Genomic DNA, 20,734 nt, shown 5'->3' on the forward strand with positions numbered 1-20,734 from the left:
GAGTGGATAATAAGCTTGGAAAGTTTCCTCACTTCTTTTTTTCTTTTCCGTCACGTTTCTCAGTAGACTTTTCTTACATAGAAAACTTCAAAACTAGAGTTTTGTGACGCACACAAGAGCATGTTCGTTATAATTTTTTAAAGAATTTGTTTATATTTTAAATCTCAAGTAATATATTTAATAAAAAGTTACTTATCACCTTCTTTTTTTGTGGTCGTACAAGTTGCTTATGAGCCTCGTGATCGGATACCCAAATTAAATGTACAATCAAAATGGAAAGCCCAGTTCAGCCCAATAATAAACTGAGAACAGGACTGTAGTGGGTTGATATAGGATTAGTTTCTTTTTTAAATTAGAAAAATCAAACATGGTCTTTGAGGACTATGTTACTTCCAAGACCGGAGAAAACTGAAATTGCATGATATTAATGCTCAACTCTGAAATTTTAGGTTGTATTTAGTTTGAGTAATAAGGTGAGTTTTTGTTTTTTTTAATCAAATGTGTATCTGAATATTGATCTTTTAAGAAAAGAGATCACTAAAGTACGAATTATAAGGTGATTTGATAATTAAAATGAAACAATTTAAGGAATGAAATAAAAAAAGTTATGAATACGAATCTCACCATGATGAGGGTTTGAGTCTCACCCAAAACAAATACTATTATTTGTCGATCAGAAAAAGAAAAACCAAAGTACCTACATCCAACCTCAATAAAACTTTTCTTACGGTGAAACCCTATCTTAGTGAACAAAATATTTATAATTTCTTCCATTTCTCTTCCTTCCCCTCTAAAATCAAGTTCCCAAACAAACCCTAAATTTTTATTTATATATAGAACATATATTTTTTCTGTAATTTTGGGAGAAATGTTGTCATTGTAGTGTCTTCAATTCTAGTTTAGCTAGCATTGTTGTTGGTCTCTATCTCACTGCTACAACAAACAACAACAACCAGATTTTAGTTTCACTAATGGATGAAAGTTGTTGACTAAAAAATATAATTATGATAATATTCTCATATACTAGTTTTATCCAACATTACTTTTCACATTTACTACATAAAGGTTTATGCAAATATGACTTTTACTTTAGTGGGTGAATGATAGATTATTAAGATTTAGATGTGATAAAAACAAGTGACATAATAGGTTGGAGTTAAAGAGCGTTAAGCATAGGACTGCTAATACTAAAATTTGTGAGAAGTGTAACAAAGCAAAACCAACCAGAGAGACTATAATTTCTTTCATTTTCGGTACAATTGTACAAATTTGTATAACAGGGTAATTCCATCACGAATAGTATAACCTCTAATGGAATCAGAAGACTCACTAATCCACATTTTATCATCGAACCCATTGTTAATCCTTATTGATCATAGGTGAGATATTCAGATGAAGCCCAATTCAATTGCACCCTTCTACGCCTCTTTCTATCATTCTCATCCGCTGCAACTCAGTGATCACATCATCCACAATGCTGTCGCATGACTTTCATCTCTCTTCTTGAAAACCGACAAAGCGAACATCGATGCTAACATATTTGTGCCAAGGCCGACATTGACAATGAACGACTAGTCCTGCGCATGGCATATCATCGACAATGAATGAATCCGTTCGATTTTTGTTGCATGTATCTATTACAGGTATTTGTCCTTCCCATTCTCTTAAATTTGGAAGTTCATTAAGCAACTTATCACACAATTGAATTGTGCATTTGAGAAGCATTGTATGTCATTTGAACAATTGGAAATGACATCCTCTATAACACACTATTACTCCTGCATCACAAAGTTGTAATCACTACAAAATATTAAAATGTTGAGTTGACTGATTAATAGATTTATGCTTTCACTCATGACACACAAAGTGACACAATGTTGTATAAGAAACGTTAACAATCGCCGATATAGGAAGTGAGTTCTCTCATGAAACAAGTTATAGTACGTGTATGTCAATAATCAGCCAAAGAATGTTAACAAATGACTCAGATTCCATACAAGCCTCCAACTAATCAAATTGGCCGAACCATCTGAACTCAATGTATACAACATACAATCATTACATATTTTCACAAGCTTAAGATCCTCCAAACAAATGGCAATCTATAACCATGTCAAGAAAGTTGTCTTAGCAAAACCCACACAGAAACCCATTGCACCAGCATGACCAGTCTATCAGCATGAGCAATGTTTGCAGAATTACTGACAGGCTGCTGATTTCCTTCTGTTGGAGTTTCTGCCGCAGGTGGTGGCGGAGACATGGGTGGAACGTCACAAGTGCCAAACGTAGTATTTGCCTGTAGTCACAATGCGCGGTTAAATACAAGGTTGAGGGTTACTCATGTCATTGTCTATTCAACGAAGTTGTAAGCTAAGGTTATTAAAACAATTAGAGTTTCCCAGTGTACAATTACGGTTTAATCACTCCAACATGTTTTAACATTTACCAACAGTATATGATAAAATGATAAATAGATAATTGCTAGGAAGGAAGGAGGAAATAAGGTAGAAGGGAATCATGTGCAGAATTAGAGTTTGTATGTGAAAGGGGAAATTCTTGGAGGAGAAATCTTTCTGCAATTCTCAGTCTTTACATAAAACTGTTTAATTTCTTAGTTTGTTTCTACCAATCTCTCAATTTTGTTTGTGGGGTTCCTAACACATAAGATTGATTTGTTACCCCAAAAAGTACAAAATGCAGAAGTAACTAAACAAAGGTATGAGAAATGAAACCTTGCAATAGGCAATGCTGTCACACCCACAAGTAAGATGACCATTTGCTTCATCAACAGCTTCTGGTGCTCCTCCCCCATTACTCCTCTTCAACATCATTATTATAAATTTATAATCAATAAATCATGAACTGTTTGCTAAGTTGAGAAGAAATTATGATCGGTATGATCAAAATTTAAACAGCTACCTGGTAATAATCAACAGCAATGAAATTTGCCCACCGGTTGCCGGCTGCTACTTCACAAGTCTTCAGCATGCTAACTAATGGAGCCGAATTATCAGCACAGGATTGAGATCGATTTGGAGTACTGTGAAAATAGTTTACTAGAACCAGTGACCTAGACTTTGTGTCCATTGCTGGTGATTCCGCGCGGTTCGAACAAGAACCAGCTTTCATACCCTCATCTCCATCTGAAATTCCAACACGACACAAAATCATCATTAGTCACCATTGTTGATTAAAACGTGTTACCAATGAAAAGACCAAGACATGCAACTCACACTGGTTTTCTACCATATATGTCCACTGGTAGGCAATGCCCTCAGAAGCTTCCTTCGATTGTTTGGAGGTGAAGACGACCAAGCGCTGATTCTTTTGGGTCATGTCATCCACGGTTGGCCAATCTCCGCCATCCTTGGGCATCCGAGACAATGGAAACATGTACTGGCTAAGGCCTGAACCTTGGAAGACCTTAGTTAGGCCTTGATGAGATGTGACATAGTCCTCAATGATGATGGTGACAATTTCAGATGGATTTGTATCTAGAAATGACTTTATGTCTCGAAGCACGTTTATGGCAGGTTGCTGCAGACGGGCATAAACATTTGACACACGGTAATAAGTATTTCCATTAGTCACTGGAAAATGATACACCAAAACAAGGAATGGACCAATGTTTTGACAATAATGAAGGAATTAGAGAAGAGAGCCACGCACTTACGAATGCAGTGAAGTTGTAACATTTGCCTTCAGCAGAGTGACACAACCAGATGTCATTCTGAAAATCATACATATCTAGCATGAATCCTCGAACTCCATTCTGCCAGAATAAAGTGAAAAAATTAAGTGTAAGAGGTCATCCACAAGATTAGAGATTGGAGTTTCAATTTTACGTGAGTGATCTAGCTGGGGGGAGGGGGATTAGAATGTCATTAATTACTTTCCTTAATTCATAAAGATGCATAACCTTCAATTTGATGTGGGAATCATAAAATGGATTGTAATATGTTGTAAATGTGATGAACCATCACATTTGCCACTAAACTTAAATTATAGTTATTTGATTAAAAAAACAGAAAATGCAGAAAAAAATAATCTGTATTTAGATGTTGTAGTTATACACTACATGATAGATGTTCATTTCCATGTGTTTAAGAAACAATACAAAGACAACTAATGTATGCATGAATTATTGTGTAGGTTGCACATGGTCAACCTCTAGCCATTTATGCTTTCCAAAAGAATAAGGTAAGCTGTTTGTTTTCATGGTCTTTCCATGTTAACTGTGTTTTTAATCCTCAACATAAATTGAAAACAAATGCAGACAAAGAAACCCGTATAAAGTAACAAATATACACAAAAAGCTAGTTGTCAGATATGATATTCCTCCTAATTTATTAATCAATTAACTTAATGATAAAGTAATCAGTAGTTGAGGTCGAATCTCAGTTTTAGTCCTGTTTTTTTAAGCATAACATGGCCCATCCTTATTTGTTTTATATCATCCTTTAACTACACACTCCAACAGCTAGACTATTCGCAATACCAGATTAATACAAACATGATAATAAAGAAATACAAGGAATAAAGGAGAATCAGAATATTATTACTCTGAGTTGATCAACAACTGTGTCTTCCTGGTTCATGGGGGCTATAATGAAAGATCCGGTAGCCGATCTCGCCCCGGCCAGAGCATAGGAATTATGAGTTGTAAGCCAAGAATACTTGTTAAATGGTAGGCCTTTAACCTGAAAATCAAAATCCCAAAACAATTAACTAACATAAATTTAAACACACATAAGTCATAGAAATTGGGGAAAGATACAAACTTTGGTTGTGGGGCTTAAAGGCTGCATCCGGGTACATCTAGGTCTTGTGTTCCCATTTGCAGGGCATGTTTGGCAGCTGAGACCACCATCACATGTTTTATCCGATCCACAAGTTTCTCCGATCTGCTAAATCCAACAAATTTGCAATTATCTAAATCCAACAAACTCATTCAAATCAAAATTAAATGAATAATGTACTAATTAGGATTAGAATATCAAAATTATAAATAAATAAATAAAAAACAAACCTTGAGGCTGGATGAACATGCAAACATAAAAATAGCAATTAGAACAAGTTGTGTTTGGAAATGACGAACACAAATGGTACTATGTAACAACCTCTGCAGAAAACAAAACATCAAACGTAGGCTTAATGTATGGAAGGATTCAAAAGAGATGATGAATATGCAATGCAAATAAATTAAAATAAAAATGTAATATAGCTATAGCTATAGCTATAATTAACATAGCGTTGTCTTGCCTTCATTATGGACTTGTATGCTTTGAGAGAAACTCGCTATATATATTAACTTTCTTTCAGTCACAGACTCACTTATTGTTTATTTTATTTGTGCAGATAGATTTGAAGTCTGTGACTGTGAGGAGGAAGAAGAAGAAAAAGAAAGAAAGAACTCAAAAGAATGAAAGGACAATGGGATTTGGTGAAGGAGGGAAAGTGGTGATTGGGAAACCAAAGGCATTAGGTGCCTTTACAATTTTATATCAAGACACGTCATCGCGTGACGTTTTGTCTTCTATTCTATTATCTCGAATTGAACTTTTCTTCCTTTTTATTTTCTTTTTCTTGGTGGAACCTCTTCTTCAATTATCTCTCTTCTCACCTTTTTTTTAATAAATATATAGAGTCATAGGAGAAGGTTCAAAGGAGAAAGTTGCTTTTTTCTTTTCTGAAATTGGAATAGAAACGCGTAAATACTAATAATGATAGTTAAAGCGGTAGTTAGGAATGAAATTATTGTTAACAATTTTTTTGTAGTCATTCTTAACAATATTTTAGTTATAGTCAATAATTGAATGCAACTTGAATTGACCTTCATTCAAGATTTAACAATTGTTAGTTGTGAGATGTGTGCTAGAATTAGAAAATTTTACATAATTTGATTACCAAGAATGTGCTTGATTTATTGTATTTTTAATTCCAGATAAAAGATAATTTGTGTTTTTAGACTAAAAAACAAAATAAAAAATATGTAAAATAAAAAACTCTAATAATGTGTCAAACCAGTTGTACGGACGATGAATATATCCAAACTGGTTATTATAAAAATTGATGTCATCAAGTTGGGATTGAGTTCATTTTCTAAAATTAATGAAACTAAATTAATTGTATTAATTCAACATTTTGTATTTTTTTTATATGCAGTGTTTTATTATGGGAGTGATGGGGAAATTTGGGTAGTGTTCTTTAGTGTGGTTGTGGGTGGATGAGTCACACTATTGTATGAGCGAGATGTCTTTTATAGTTGCTTGGACGCCGGTGAGGTACCTAAAAATGGACTATGACGCTTAAGTTACTATATGAATGGGGTGAGAGATTAGAGAGAATAAAATACAATAGTAAGAGTTCAAGATAAGAGAGTAATAATATTTGGAGTGAATCCTTATTTATAGTGGAATTATGCATGAAATATTTACTAGCAGATGATATTGGCACAGTCGGTTGTTTGGGCTTGTTGGTCTGCCCTGGACAGACATGAGACTGCTTTTATTTGTGTCAAACAGATTTGGCAAAGTCGTTCTCTATAGATAGTTGACTTATAGCCTATATTGCGTTCAGTAGCCGTATTTTAGGCATCTCGTTGTTATACAACAGGAAGTTAGTAAGAATTGCAAGTGGCATACGCCATGTGGCATATGCAAGTGTTGCAGGCAACATGACAATCATGTATTGGCGGCGTGACATGTGGATAGCAAAGGTGTGATCTCAATACTAATTCATAGGGTTGTGTCATTTCAACAACGTACTTCTCTGGATTGTCTAGTTGACTGGATCACATCGTAAGATCTCGTGAGATGTCCACCTTTAGTTGGCATTGAGAGGCCTATCCCGATCAAAATGAGAATCATTTATTGGGATGGAACAATTGCCCGAATCTATAAATATGGCCAAAAGTCGAGCGTGCTAATAGACTTCAAAATTTTTGATGTGAGATGTGGGACCTTTGCACGACATTAAGAGGCCTATCCAAGCTAAGATGATGATCATATTTAGCCGGGATGGAACTTGTTTGTACTTATCAAAGTTTGAAGTAATTGTTTTTCCTTTATTTCGAACAACTCATTCTCAACCTGAGCTGCTCGCTTAAGATAACTAAACATATTTTATTCCATAAGTACTTACATTTTGTATAATTTAATGCAAGGGTTTGATATAGTTTATTCTAATTCCAAGTAATTTCAGGAAATATTTAGTACCACTGTTATACTGAAATTGACAAAAATCAATTGCCTTAAGTTCATTTTTTTTGGAGATTTTAAAAAAGTATATGATTAAAAGGGATAGATTTAAATTTTGAATTTTGAATATCATATTATTTAATAAAAAATATAACCTTTTGATAATGCTGTTCTGTTTTGTTATGTAAAGACATTGCGTTTGATCAATGTTTAATGGTCCTCCACGAAGTTGTACAGCCAGATAAGAGAACAAGGAAGAGTCGTTAAACATTTATTACTATTATATTGCAATCAAACTATCACAAGACTATACATATATTGAAAATAACATTTTTTTAAAGGAGAAAACTTTATATATCTTGAAAATAACCATTTCAGTTAGCGAAATTTGACTGAAAGATGAGCTATGATGGTTGCTCATCACATGCATGAAATCACCTATTCGGTAGCTATCATTCAATTTAAACATCATAAACGTATCATCATCAAGCAATGTAAGAATTTAAACATAAAGGTTTTTGCAAAATTTATTTGAGTTCGATACGTGAAATTTCTTTTAAGTTTTAATGGCTAAAATTAAGAAATAAAAATAAATAGAGAACTGAAAACATAAAAACAGAAAAGAAATAGCAAATGAAAAAATCAAATAAAAATTGTACAGGTTTTGCTAACCATTACCATTAGGTAATTCCTAAGAAACTAAAAATGCAAAATCTAACAGTAAGAGTCAATATTTTAATTTTTTAATATTGACTTTACATCTTGGATTAGCATAACCAAATTGTATTTATGGATTGTGAACTAAACACAGTCAAAATCCCAATCAAATAAGTTTGGCAAAATATATAATAGGTACCCTTCTATTAAAGTTCAAACTTGATTTTATCCATCTAATATCTAATAACTATTATTCTTTTGGAAGTTAGACTCCTCTCAAATACTACTAGAGATAGAATTATTATAAAAGGAAAAGCAAAAAAAACTAAATGTAATAATTATTATATCCTTCTATTTATATTTTTTCAGTCACAAGAGTAACAGATAAGTTGGGGAACAAAAACTTGAGCCAAAACGATAAATAAATAAATGAAGTTGTTTGACTAGAAGTTCATACAGGAAAATCGATGTTACTAACCAGCAATGGCAAACGCTCATTATTAACTGGCTTCAATTAATGAGACGATGTCGTTGGAGTCAAAGTAATGCATGAGAATTAGACGCATCTATGCAGTGCATCTCTTTCTAGGACTCTTAATTAACGAACACTTCCTCATAAAATCTTTCTCTTATTCTCATAACTTTTCTTGAATATTCAGAGTTCTATCTCCAATGTCGATTTGAACCAACAAGTACCAAACGTTCTTGTTGGTCCCCAAGTCGCGTGCATGTTTTCCAGCGAGCATCTCCACCACGGTGCAACAACGAGCCCTTATATCAATCAGAGACTCATATATACTCGATTTTATTAACAGAATTAGGTGACATGAACATAGGAGTTCCTCTAAACCCACATCAATGTGGCAGTGGATGAAACCTTGCATTTGAGATGTGGCAGGTGACATAAATTTCTAACACTCTTCTCACTCTTTGTTATAAAAATCATTTCAATTGAAGTGTTACATGCATGTGCTCTAATGTTTAATGCGTTCCACGATGAAACATGAAATGAATATAATAAAATTGACCAACCAACTAGCCCTAATAAAACTAAACGAGTTAAATCTATATATAATTATAAAAGTGATCACATTTTGAGGACAACACGACTACCCTGTCGTGGTTTTCTCTCCCTCCACTTTAGTTTGATTAGCCATGGCATCCAACAACCACTGCAACAAGAGCTTCGCCAAGAGCTATATGCTGTTGAAGCCTGAAGAAGCTCATTTCTTTGATATCATTCGTGTCTTATTTTCTAATAACTTAGGGCATAGGAAATTTGTGGAGAGCAATAAAGAAGGCCCTTTGGTGGACGAAAGCTTTCGGCATCGTTGGCTAATATTTATCTCTGTCATGCTCCAGAAGATTATGATGTTTGTGGCCAAGCCACTTGCAACATTCGGATATTGGGTTGAATGGTTCATCAACATGGTTATTCTCAACGGTGGTCTTCATAGGATCCCATTTAACTTTCTTACAGGTTAGTTTGATTCCTTTTTTCTGCTTGAATATATTTATGTCAAGCTAATTTTATGTTACAATTGCTCGTATAGCTAGCTTGTACAAATCATCCGAAATTTAATACATTCCCCCGCATAATGATAGTATTCTTTTTTGGTGGAATGATATGTATGGAATATTGATTTTTGTGAGAAAAAACGACTTAAAAGTTAAAAGTATTCAATCAATGCGTACATATATAACATCTTGTAGCTAGGCTAAATGTCAGACATATGGCAAAATGAATTTACAGATGGCGAATTTGATAGACAATTACTTTATATATATATAGTAATTTATGAGAGGTAATAGCTCATTATTTATAGTAATTATGCAAACTCTCCAAACATCACTATATTAATGTAAGTACTAGTTTAACGAAGTTAAAATAAGAGGAATGAGTCACCATATTTAAAGAGAATTTGTGCAGCATTTAATTTCATGAATATAAATAGGTAAGCTGGTTATCCCAGATTGTGCATCACACACATTTATGTCTTCTATTGGAAATTTGGATGGACGAGTAAAATTGAGTAACCTCAAGCGTGAAGATAGCAGGTATTATGTTTCACTAGCTATGATGGCTTCAAAAGCATGCTATGAGAATGCAGCTTTCCTTAATGCTACAATCACAAATGATTGGAAGGTACTCCTATAAAATTAAACTCCAAATATTTTGACTCATTTTATCTCTCAAAATTATCGAATATATTCATTTTGCTGCACCCCAAATTAATCTTTTATTTATTTATTTATTTGTGTTCTTTTGTAGATGGAATTCATAGGATTTTTTGAATGCTGGAATGGTAAGATCCGAAAAGCATATATACCTTATTGAAAATATTCATAAATTTAAACTTTTTTTTGGAAGAGTGATTAACTGATGAATATTAATTTGGCAGAATATATGGGAAAGGTCACAACCCAACTCTTGATTTTTCTAGACAAATCTGAGAACAGTGATACTTATGTCGTGGCATTCAGAGGAACAGAACCCTTTAATGCAGATGATTGGTGCACTGACCTTGACATATCATGGTATGAGATTCATGGAGTTGGAAGAATGCATGGTGGTTTTATGAAAGCCTTAGGGCTACAAAAGAATGAAGGGTACCCTAAGGAGATTCAAAGAGATGAAAACCTCTCCCCCTTAGCCTATTATGTTGTTAGGGATATACTAAGAAAAGCATTCAGTGAAAACCATAAAGCAAAGTTTATAGTGACAGGACATAGTTTAGGTGGAGCATTGGCGATTTTGTTTCCCACAATCATGTTCTTGCATGATGAGAAGTTGCTAATGGAGAGGCTTCAAGGGATCTACACATTTGGGCAACCAAGAGTTGGAGATGAAGCATATGCAACATACATGAAACAAAAATTGAGGGAAAATTCTATAATCTATTGCAGGTTTGTTTATAATAATGACATAGTTCCAAGGTTGCCTTATGATGATGAGGACTTGCTGTTCAAGCACTTCGGGCTTTGCCTTTTCTTTAACAGACACTATGAAGTCCAGGTACGTTGATGATTTTTTGTTTAAGGTTGATCTTCAAACAAGTGTGTTTTTAATATATTTACATAGACAATTTTAAAAGAAAAAACTTACAGCACAATTTTTAGATATACTTTTAGTCTTGTTTTTTAGTAAACGCATGACATATGCAACAATTATAACGAACAAAAGTGTTCTATACCACTATTTTGTATCATTACAATTCCTTAAAAAAATGCAAGCCTTGAATGCAAATCTTCCATACTACTATTTTATATCACTGATGGGAAACAAGTTGAACTAAATAGAGTTAGAGTTCACATCAATGATCAAACGAGGATTTTATTGTAGTTTCTTTCCTTTGCTGAGCAAAAGTAAATAAAAAATTCATGCTTAGATAGTGTTTGTTTTACTATTTGGTTAGTGTCTGATAACTTTATTTGATTTCAATGCAGGTTCTTGATGAAGAACCAAACAAGAACTATTTCTCGTTATGGTGCATGATACCCATGATTTACAATGCTGTTTTGGAACTAATAAGGAGCTTTACCATTGCGTACATGAAAGGACCTCACTACAGAGAAGGATGGTTTTTGTTTAGTTTTAGATTACTTGGTATACTAATTCCAGGGTTACCTGCTCACAGTCCCCAAGATTATGTTAATTCCACTCTTCTGGGATCAATTGAACATCACTTCAAATCAGATTGATGTGTCTTCATGCGCTATAGATCCTTTAATAATCATCATGAATATGTATGGAAGCTACATTTAAGTGAAATTGTTGCATCAACTTCAATTAACATCTGTAAATTCCATACATGGAAAAACATAGTGATTATTAGTGGTAAATTTGTTAAGTTTGGTTAACAGAAAATGATCATATTAGAGTGATCCTTTTGTCAACGGATGCTCCTATTATACTCGTAGTCTCTAAAGTATGAGAACCAACTATGTAGTATCTTCGTCGAGATCTTAATTAATTTCTAGTTTTGTTATAGCACGTGAAGTTAGCCCATGCAACTATTGAACCTTGGCTATGCTCTATGCTTGATCTAGCACATAGAGCATCTCTTCTTTTCAGTTTTCATCTGTGCCCTTCTCAGCTTGTTTACTATCTTATCCATTGACGATGGACTTTTCTTTTCCAATTTCGTCTGCGTCCAAGATTATATTTTCATGATCAAGAAACACTACTATAAATGGGAAACCTTCCTTCATGTATTAATATCTTGCTTGCTCACAAGAATCAGTATGGATTTGTATTAGGCTAATGGGAAAGTTCCGTATACAAGTTGCGATTCATAGAAAGTAAAAGACCTCAAGTTTTGTATTAGATCTTCGTCATTTCCCTCTTCCATTGTTGAAGAAAACATTTTGTGCACAACATATGTGTGTAATTCCTTGATAATTTAACTTGGTATTAAAATAATTTGATGCAATAACCTATATAATTAGTGTCATCGTACTTTCATTAAAATGATAAATTGCTCTTATGATACATCTCTTATTGATTTTGCTAGGAATTTAACTCATTTAAAGAATAACAATTAAGATAAAATAAAATGCGAAGACAACAATGTTATTATACTTACTTTAAAGATAGAGTAAAACTTCAAATTTTGAAATCGAAGTTCCCTATTAGTCAATCTTCTATCAAAGAAAATTGTTTATAACTTCTAATTAAGTTGATAATGCATCAGCAAGTACGATAATGCTCTGAACTTTACTGACAAGGGTTGTTTTAAGTTTAGAAAGACTTCTATTTCACCAACAGCATGAGACCTATACCGTGAACTCAACTTTCACACGCTTTTCCTTCTAACTGAAGAGGGTCGTTGGTGTTCAACGATACACACCAAAATGACTTGTAGTATGTGTTGGTAAGTAAATATCTGTTAATAGTTCAATATTCATTTTCTTTCAAGAATACTTCAAGCAAACTTATATATTTTTATGGGAGAGTGGGAAGTGAAACAGATTTTGATAGACAAGATGCATCTGACATCATTTTCTAGAAATACTTCATAAATATGTTGAAAATATGTTAACTCCTTTAGTGACAGTTTTAAAGAATGCAAGCTACAACACATCTCAACCAAAAACATAATATAGTAATTGTTACCCTCAGCACTTCGGAGCAATAAAATCCATATATAAACAGATTAAACAAAAACCACCCTCAAACTTTCTACTTGCAACCCAGGTTCAATCAGTGCCTTGAACGGTTCCTTGACCTGAAATGTCAATCACTCTTTTATTTGAGATATATTGATGTGGCATAAATTTCAAATAGGACATGCTAATGGAAACCATAACAATTACCTGGGAGAACGAGAATATGAAGGAGATCGAGAGCGTGGGTGAGAGCGGGACCGAGAGCGCGGACGGGAGCGAGACCGAGAGCGCGGACGGGAGCGAGACCGTGAGCGCGAACGGGAACTAGAATAATATCTTCCGGAACCCCTGCCTCTATGTGGACTTCTACTATGCCTGTACCTTCTGCAATTAATCATATAATAAGTTCTTATTAAACAAGGGGAAACACAGCAAGACTCTATTTATGAAATAACTGATTATACTTGGGCTTTCATTCAAATAATCAGCAGTCTCATATATATATATATAGACACCTTAATAATGTTGCTAAAATTTACATTACTGACGAATTCCTCCGATACACAAACTAAAGCCTTCAAATGAATTAGCCAACATTAGTACCATATAGAACACCTAAAGTATGAGTTGAAATGAATGAACAATAACAAGATAAAAATAAAAAACAGAGACCAGGAAGTAACTATTCCTAACTTGGTAATTCAAACTAAAAGAGATATCCTTGACTTTGTAAACTAAAACATTGCCTATTTATCTAATACAAATTAACAAAGGTACAAACTGATGTTCCTCATGCAATTTCAACATGGCTACGAACCACTCAACATTACGCAAAATTGGTTTTAGTGACTATAGTCCTGTGTGTTGAACCATTCCATAGCAAAGGCTTCTACTGCCACTTATCTAGGGGGAATTCTATCGTAACTTTTTTTGCAGGGTACCGTACCCAATGTGAGCTAACAAGCATTTAATAAACATTCTTGCAACTTGCCCTGGTACAAAGTTCATGATGGTATCTTAGTCTTTATGTTGTGAATCCATTAAGTGCTCACATACATCTAACATGAGCAAAGTGCAATGAACCCACCTTCGAGGGGAAGGGCTGTAACTCTTGCTGCGGCTCCGGCGCCTATAACGACTCGATCGGCTAGTTTCAGCAAGCTTTTCCTGCCTTTGCCGCTCCTGCTCCCTTTTCTTAGCTATTTCTGCAGCAGTGTCCTTTTGTACTGCACAGGCAAACCGTTACAGAGATTAGATCAAGAATATATAGATTCCAGAAAGAAAGAAAACACTAGACTTACTCATGAAAAAAAAATTAGTAGAACACAAACCAAAAGTAATGCACTACATGAGAAGATATTGAAGAATGCATTGATCTGTAACGAAGATAAATTATCCAAACAGTCATACTTTGTTTGTTGAGTTGTTTGTTCATGATCCTTTTAAGTCTTTCTTGAGGAGTTTCTTTCTTCTCCCCTGGTTGAAGTTTTAAGGGCCCTCCAGAGCCACTTGCCTTCAATTTTGCCAATGCTGAAGATGTGCTGTGGAAAAAAGAACAGCTACGATCAAACTAATACTGAAATAAAAGATATTCAGACAGCTAAAGTTTTAAAAATAAAAAAATGAAAGAAATAAAGAATAAAATAAGTAATTTTCCAACAGTGCGCTTGCCTAACTGGCAGTAGTATTAAGTGTAGGAAGATGTGAAATGAATCTTGATACAAAATTAATGGTCAATAGTACAGAGTACAACACTAGAAAGTAGTACCATAAAATTCATATATAGTAAGAACTCCCTTCACATGTAGACTCCTTTTTGGGGTGAAGTATATACTGTGGAGTGTGATGGCATACCTTAATGATGGTTTCAACACCTTAGTGCTCTTATCCTTATCAATAGATACACCAGAAGCAGGATCCACATGCAATGCCTCAAGTATGCAACCAGATGACGGCCTGCAAGTAAGCAGAGGTATCAGATAAAACAAGTGCAACATTCTCATGCAACTCACAGGTAGTTAGTTATGCAAAATTTATTTCAGGGAACATTGAGCTTCAAATAGGAAGCCTCCTCCTACGTCCACTTGGAAGCTTCAAATAGGAAGCCTCCTCCTAAAGCACAAAAAATTGTCTCAGGCAGCAAAATGTGTGATATGCTGAAGCAGAGAAAAGTCCAATCTATCTTGGCAAGAATTAAAGGTCCAGTGCTCCGACCGGTTTAATGTATCAAGTTGAGATGGAGGAGATCGTGGTGGAGAAAATCCTTGACGTTTGGAATCGTCTGCTTCTCCAGAGCCCCCAAATTCTGTGATGTATTCTATTTTAGAGGTCCTCGCTTTGCTTCGGTGAAGATCATCGGAGTGACCACCTCGACCACTACGAGAAGAGCGCCTTGAGTATGAAGGAGAGTACGACCGTGATCTGGACCTCGACCTGTGAATGGCAAATGACAAAAATAATCCATAAATGTCCTTCATAAATAAATAACTTAATATCATCATGAGAGACCTAGAAAAGCAAGCACATACCTTCTAGAACGAGAATAAGCTTCATATGTAGGGCTCTGTCTTGCTTCCCTGCATGCATGTATTGAGTGCATAATTAAGACTGGTATACAATAATAACCAGTGATCCCCATTTGTGAGAAGGATCACAATTTCATTTTTTTAGTCAAATCTGAAGGACCAAAATCAATTTTTTTTCTACCGGTAGGGATCATGATGCAGCACACGAGTACCATACATCCGTGTAGCATCTCTATCTCTCTCCCTTTCAATCTGAGAAGCCTTCCTTCTTTCCTTACGACTCAGCTTCCTCTACAGAAATCATAAGATGCCATTGAAAAATCAATAACACCATCCACAAATATGAAAAACCGAAACATCATTCCATTCTACTATGACCATTTTCACTTACAATTGCTGGATCACCTTTGATAACCTCCTTTTGCCTTTTTTCTTCCTCCTTGGCTTTCTTATCCATGTAAACAAGCCAACCATACCTTTTAACCCCATATTCTTTCGCTATTATTTCCATCCCTTCATCATTGCTATCATCGCTGTTAAAATCCTCATCATCATCTTCATCTTCATCTTCCTCGTTATCATCGTCATCCGAAAACTGGGATTCCTCTTTTCCATTTCCATCATAAGAAAACCCAACCTGCGAGTACGATCCTTTGCTTGCAGCAGGCTGTGACAAATTAGCTCTACAAGTACACGTGAAAAAACAAAATAAGATCATCTGTCAAGAAATATACAAACAATACATCATATGAAGCAGCATATACCAATTATTACAAATTACTCAGAATTTTGTTAAAGAAAATGGAGCATAAACTAGTTAATAAACAATATGCTAAAACTTAAAACTAACTACTTAATAAACTAACTTGTCTGATGCATATGGAGCAGCAGCCTTGGCCTCCATCTCTTGATTGACATGTTGCAAAGCCTCCTCATCAGTAACTGTCAGCATTAAAACCAAATTTGTAAACTCATCTTCAAGATTAATCCCTAGATTTCAGATTGGGTTCATAACTAAAGAACCTTTTGTCCCTTACTGCTTTATCATGAAAAACAATGTTGAAGGAAAAGAAAAAATACAAAAGACAACAATAATCAAACTCTTAAGGTTATCATAATCGAACACATTGTCGAGAAATAAAAAAGTACCGACATCCTCTACGCCGATGCTTTACTAAATCCCGATAACGCTCAAAATTAACAAACTCCTCTAATTCTTCTTCTTCTTCAGTCTTTTCCTGGACACGCCTGTGTCCAGATTCCCGAATGAAATCAAGGAGAGCACGCCCATCAAATCTGCAAACACATAGGACTGACCGTCAATTCTGAGTTATAAATCAAATATAGATAAATGAACATACAAAGATTGTAGAAAAACTCAGCACCTGTCAATCAAAATATCCTGTTTTCCATTCCAAGGTATCCTGAGACACAAATGAAGCATATGGTCAACCTCATGGGCATGATTCGGAAAAAAAATAGGTAGCAGACATAAGGTCTTTTAGCAGTAATCAATTATTTCTTATGTATGTATATTTTAAGGTAGTTGCACAAAAATTAAGAAAGCTATTAAATACATTCAATTACAAGTATAAATAATTTTATTTGGTTGAAATAGCATTTACCAAAGAACTGCAAATATTCTTATTACTCATTATTATTTTGACTCTTAATTATTGACGCAGCGAACAGAGAAAAAAAGAAATAATTAATGCCTTGTCAATATTCCAAAACCACAGATAAAGAGGAACAAAAATCTAAAGAGACGTTAAAAAACTAAAAGTAGGCAGTATAAAAATAATAGGCAAACCATAACACCATCAGACATATAACTGGGATATCACACCATGGTTTGAACTATATCATAGAGATTCAACAAAGATTGGACCCTTAATTGAACTACAAGCACTGACACCTAAGCTCTGGGCAATCAAACAAACAAAAGTTTTAGAATTAACCAAACGCTATATATGCAGAGGCGGATCTTCACTGTAGCAGGTGGGGGCAACTGCCCCCCTGAATTTTGTAAAAAATTGTAAGATATTTTTTTGGGTAATAATTTTGACATATTTATTTTGCAAATTTATTAAAATATTTACTTTACCCTACAAGTGAGTGTTTAAATTAAAACCTAATTTATCAATTTTGGACAGCACACATGACTCACAGATAATTTCATTATTTTATTCACTTTGTACCACAGATTCACACAACATTGCAGGCTTGTAGCAACAGTGAAAAAATCAACATTGTATCATTGAAAGTGCATTTTTGAAGTGCTTTTGTTACCAAAAAAATTGTTATATGATTCTCTTTGTCACTCATGAATTCATATAGTGTTTGTAAGTTATTTTCATCGATACTTTCTTCATCCTATATTCTTATTTACTCAATTGATAATTTGATATTGCAGTATCATTACTCCATATTGGGGTGTAGTTGTTATAGACTTTGATAATATATTCTGAATATATGGTATAGCATACACTTGTTCAATCATTAATGAAGATGAATTTCGTACCAATAACATGATGATTTATATTGAAAATGAAATAACTGAAATTTTGATTCGATGAGTTTAAATCCTTAAAAGAATATACAATTTTATTTAACATCTTTAGTTGTTAATTAATATTATTTATATTTATTTATGTTTTAATGTTAATCAATTAATTTTAATTATAAATTGTAATTAAATATTATTATTATTGCCCCTCTAAACTTTAGATCATCATCCGCCACTGTATATATATGCATTTTGCAGTATTACTTCTAGCGAATATCAATAGCACCAAAACTAAGGAGTCTCTTTTGATCTTAAATTAAATTGAAGCCTCCAAAAATCAATGAAAAGTGTAAATTTTAGACCTAAAAGGTAACAGAGATGAGCAACATTATAAAACAAAAAATACTAACAGAAATACCTAACAGACAGTACATCTTCACAAAAACAAACAATGGCCAAATACTGAGATGGAAAAATACGTATACCAGTAATTCAAAACATTCATTAAATCAAATTCAACATTTAAAAACGATTAAATAATTAATAAGAAGAACTAATTGATTAGAATATGTTATATGCGCAAGGAACTTCAATTTTATTAGGAAGAAAAACTAACAGGCCCTGTTGATCCTCGGTAGCATGATAAATAACATCATCTCTATAAGTTCGACAACGTAATCCAACAAGATTAATTGATTGTTGAGGATCACCGCGCCTCTTTGCCAAGTAAACGGCTCGTCTTTGTGCTCTCTTTCGAGCTGCATCCATCATGTCATGAACCTTCTTCTCTGATTTCCTAGCCTCGTGCCACATCTTCGTTTCCGAAAACTCCGAACCCTAATTCACCAGATGTTGAATGTTCAATTCCTCAATGCCACTGCCACGATTTTCTATCTCATACTTTTGCTCTTCTTTCGTTCTATGTAGTTTCTCACTTCTCTTGGGCCTGGGCCTGGGCCTGGGCTTGATCCTCTCTTCTACGGAGAAGGCCCGTTCGTTGTTGTAAAAGTTGCAATATATTTTGGATGTAATTAGTGCGTATGGGTTTGGCCCAAAAATAAAGGACATGGTATAAAAGTTTCTTTGGGGCTCATTGGCCCAAAAATAAATATGGCAAGTTTATATGGAATGGTGATAAATAGTAAATACACGTTTATTATTTTATATGGATATAGATTTATCAAAATTTAAAGCAAATTTTCCCTTTTAGTTCATTATAAATGAGAGAAAGAGTAAAAATTGAATCATCACTACACGCGTTAGGCTTTGTTTAGAAGTTATGAAGGAAAATGAAAAATAAGGACAAAAAGATTAGGAAGGGGAAGAAGGGAAGTGAAAAATAATGAAATTGTAGATTTTGTTTGGGAGTATGAAATTTAAGTAGGGGGTATACTAATGATAATATAAGAATACTTTTTCTTTAAAAATATAATTAAAAATGAGAAATTAACAATAGTGTATAATTGTATAATATTACTAGAAATATTTAACCATTTTGACATTTAAAAGTAGACGTATGAAGAGTTTTGGAGGGTTTCAGAAATCCTCCAAAATCTTCTCATCTCATTCATTCAACTCTTAAACAAATGAAAGATTTTCCAAATTATTTATCCATTTATGCTCCATAACCTTACTCCCAAATAAAGGCCGTTCCTAAGAACTCAGCTATAGATGTGAATAACAAAGAAATGGCCAAAGGTAGCCGGCAATTGAAGAAAGATAACAATAAAATTATATAATAATCTTAATCAAAGTGGCTGCGGAAGCGATTAATAGAAAGAATTGAGTACTGGAAGGTCACCTTTGACCAAAGAAAAGGAAAAAAAAAACCTTACCCACTTTCTCATTAAAAAATTGTTGCTATTCTCCTCCACGCCCTTTCTTGGAAAAAGTAAAAATAATAAATTCTAACCCCATGCGTCCCTCCATTTTAAAAGTTAACCCCACTCCCTTAATCCCAGCTCCAATTAAAAGGATCATTTCTCTATGGCCATATATCATCAATTTTGATTGATTAAAGAAATATTTAAATTAAAATTATAATTATTAAATATTTTTAACTAATCACATATTCTGACACTTAGAGCGACACAAAGATATGGATGTACTACAAATTAAAAATCTACTTACTAGTTACTATGTGGCTTACTACTAGTCTATAATTTTTAATTTGTTTGCCACTGTAAGTAAAATAATAATATAACTTAATTGTAATATTTATATATGTATTATTAATACTAGCGTGTTGATAGACATTGTCGTATTTACCAACCCGTTTTCATATCATTTATAATGTGTAGTTTTATGTCATAAATGACAGTATAATATTTTGTGTTAGATATTTATCATCTATAGTTGAATTTATTCGATAGGTGTAATGTTCAATTTTTTAACATTCATATTCTACATTAAAAAACTGATAGTTATAATGTAAGAAAGAAGAAATAGTTAATCAATTAATATGAAATATACATTGGGTGGAGATGAACAATAGGTTATATATAGTTTTTTGTAAAAATTATAAAATAGTGAGGGCAAAATAGGAAGAACCACAAGTTATACCATGATGGGTGGTTATTTTGCGTTTCCCCTTTATAAGTAGTATAGATAAAAATTTATATATATTCATTATATTATTCATCATTCATTTATATTTTTAAAAAAATTAATAATGATTAAAGATAAATGATAATAATGAAATGACATTGTATAAAACTTTTATACGTGAGCATTTTTTC

At 33.6% G+C, this 20,734-nt stretch overlaps 3 protein-coding genes across 4 annotated transcripts; 1 reads left to right on the top strand and 2 right to left on the bottom strand.

Annotated features, from left to right (window-relative positions):
• On the bottom strand, positions 1,884-5,549 carry LOC109348637 (PI-PLC X domain-containing protein At5g67130). 2 transcript variants are annotated; one of them, XM_019589146.1, is made up of 9 exons: positions 5,263-5,549; positions 5,030-5,122; positions 4,782-4,904; positions 4,563-4,700; positions 3,674-3,772; positions 3,234-3,537; positions 2,920-3,143; positions 2,733-2,819; positions 1,884-2,296 (listed from the first exon to the last, which is right to left on the bottom strand). In XM_019589146.1, exons 1-9 carry the CDS (start codon positions 5,266-5,268, stop codon positions 2,114-2,116), a joined length of 1,257 nt encoding a protein of 418 aa, XP_019444691.1. In that variant the 5' UTR covers positions 5,269-5,549; the 3' UTR covers positions 1,884-2,113. The 2 variants fall into 2 exon arrangements, with proteins under 2 accessions (XP_019444691.1, XP_019444690.1); XM_019589145.1 differs by having other exon boundaries at positions 5,248-5,549.
• Positions 8,967-11,558, top strand: LOC109349401. The gene is made up of 5 exons (XM_019590186.1): positions 8,967-9,336; positions 9,812-10,002; positions 10,129-10,162; positions 10,259-10,872; positions 11,304-11,558. Exons 1-5 carry the CDS (start codon positions 9,012-9,014, stop codon positions 11,556-11,558), a joined length of 1,419 nt encoding a protein of 472 aa, XP_019445731.1. The 5' UTR covers positions 8,967-9,011.
• LOC109348640 (CLK4-associating serine/arginine rich protein) lies at positions 12,818-18,912 on the bottom strand. The gene is made up of 13 exons (XM_019589148.1): positions 18,613-18,912; positions 16,876-16,914; positions 16,644-16,786; positions 16,357-16,432; positions 15,882-16,173; positions 15,672-15,781; positions 15,494-15,541; positions 15,180-15,398; positions 14,820-14,921; positions 14,376-14,506; positions 14,053-14,191; positions 13,173-13,349; positions 12,818-13,084 (listed from the first exon to the last, which is right to left on the bottom strand). The coding sequence occupies exons 1-13, from the start codon at positions 18,807-18,809 to the stop codon at positions 13,060-13,062; spliced, it is 1,698 nt and encodes a 565-aa protein (XP_019444693.1). The 5' UTR covers positions 18,810-18,912; the 3' UTR covers positions 12,818-13,059.

The sequence above is a fragment of the Lupinus angustifolius genome, chromosome LG06 (assembly GCF_001865875.1).
Source record: "Lupinus angustifolius cultivar Tanjil chromosome LG06, LupAngTanjil_v1.0, whole genome shotgun sequence".
In the NCBI taxonomy this organism is placed as follows: domain Eukaryota; kingdom Viridiplantae; phylum Streptophyta; class Magnoliopsida; order Fabales; family Fabaceae; genus Lupinus; species Lupinus angustifolius.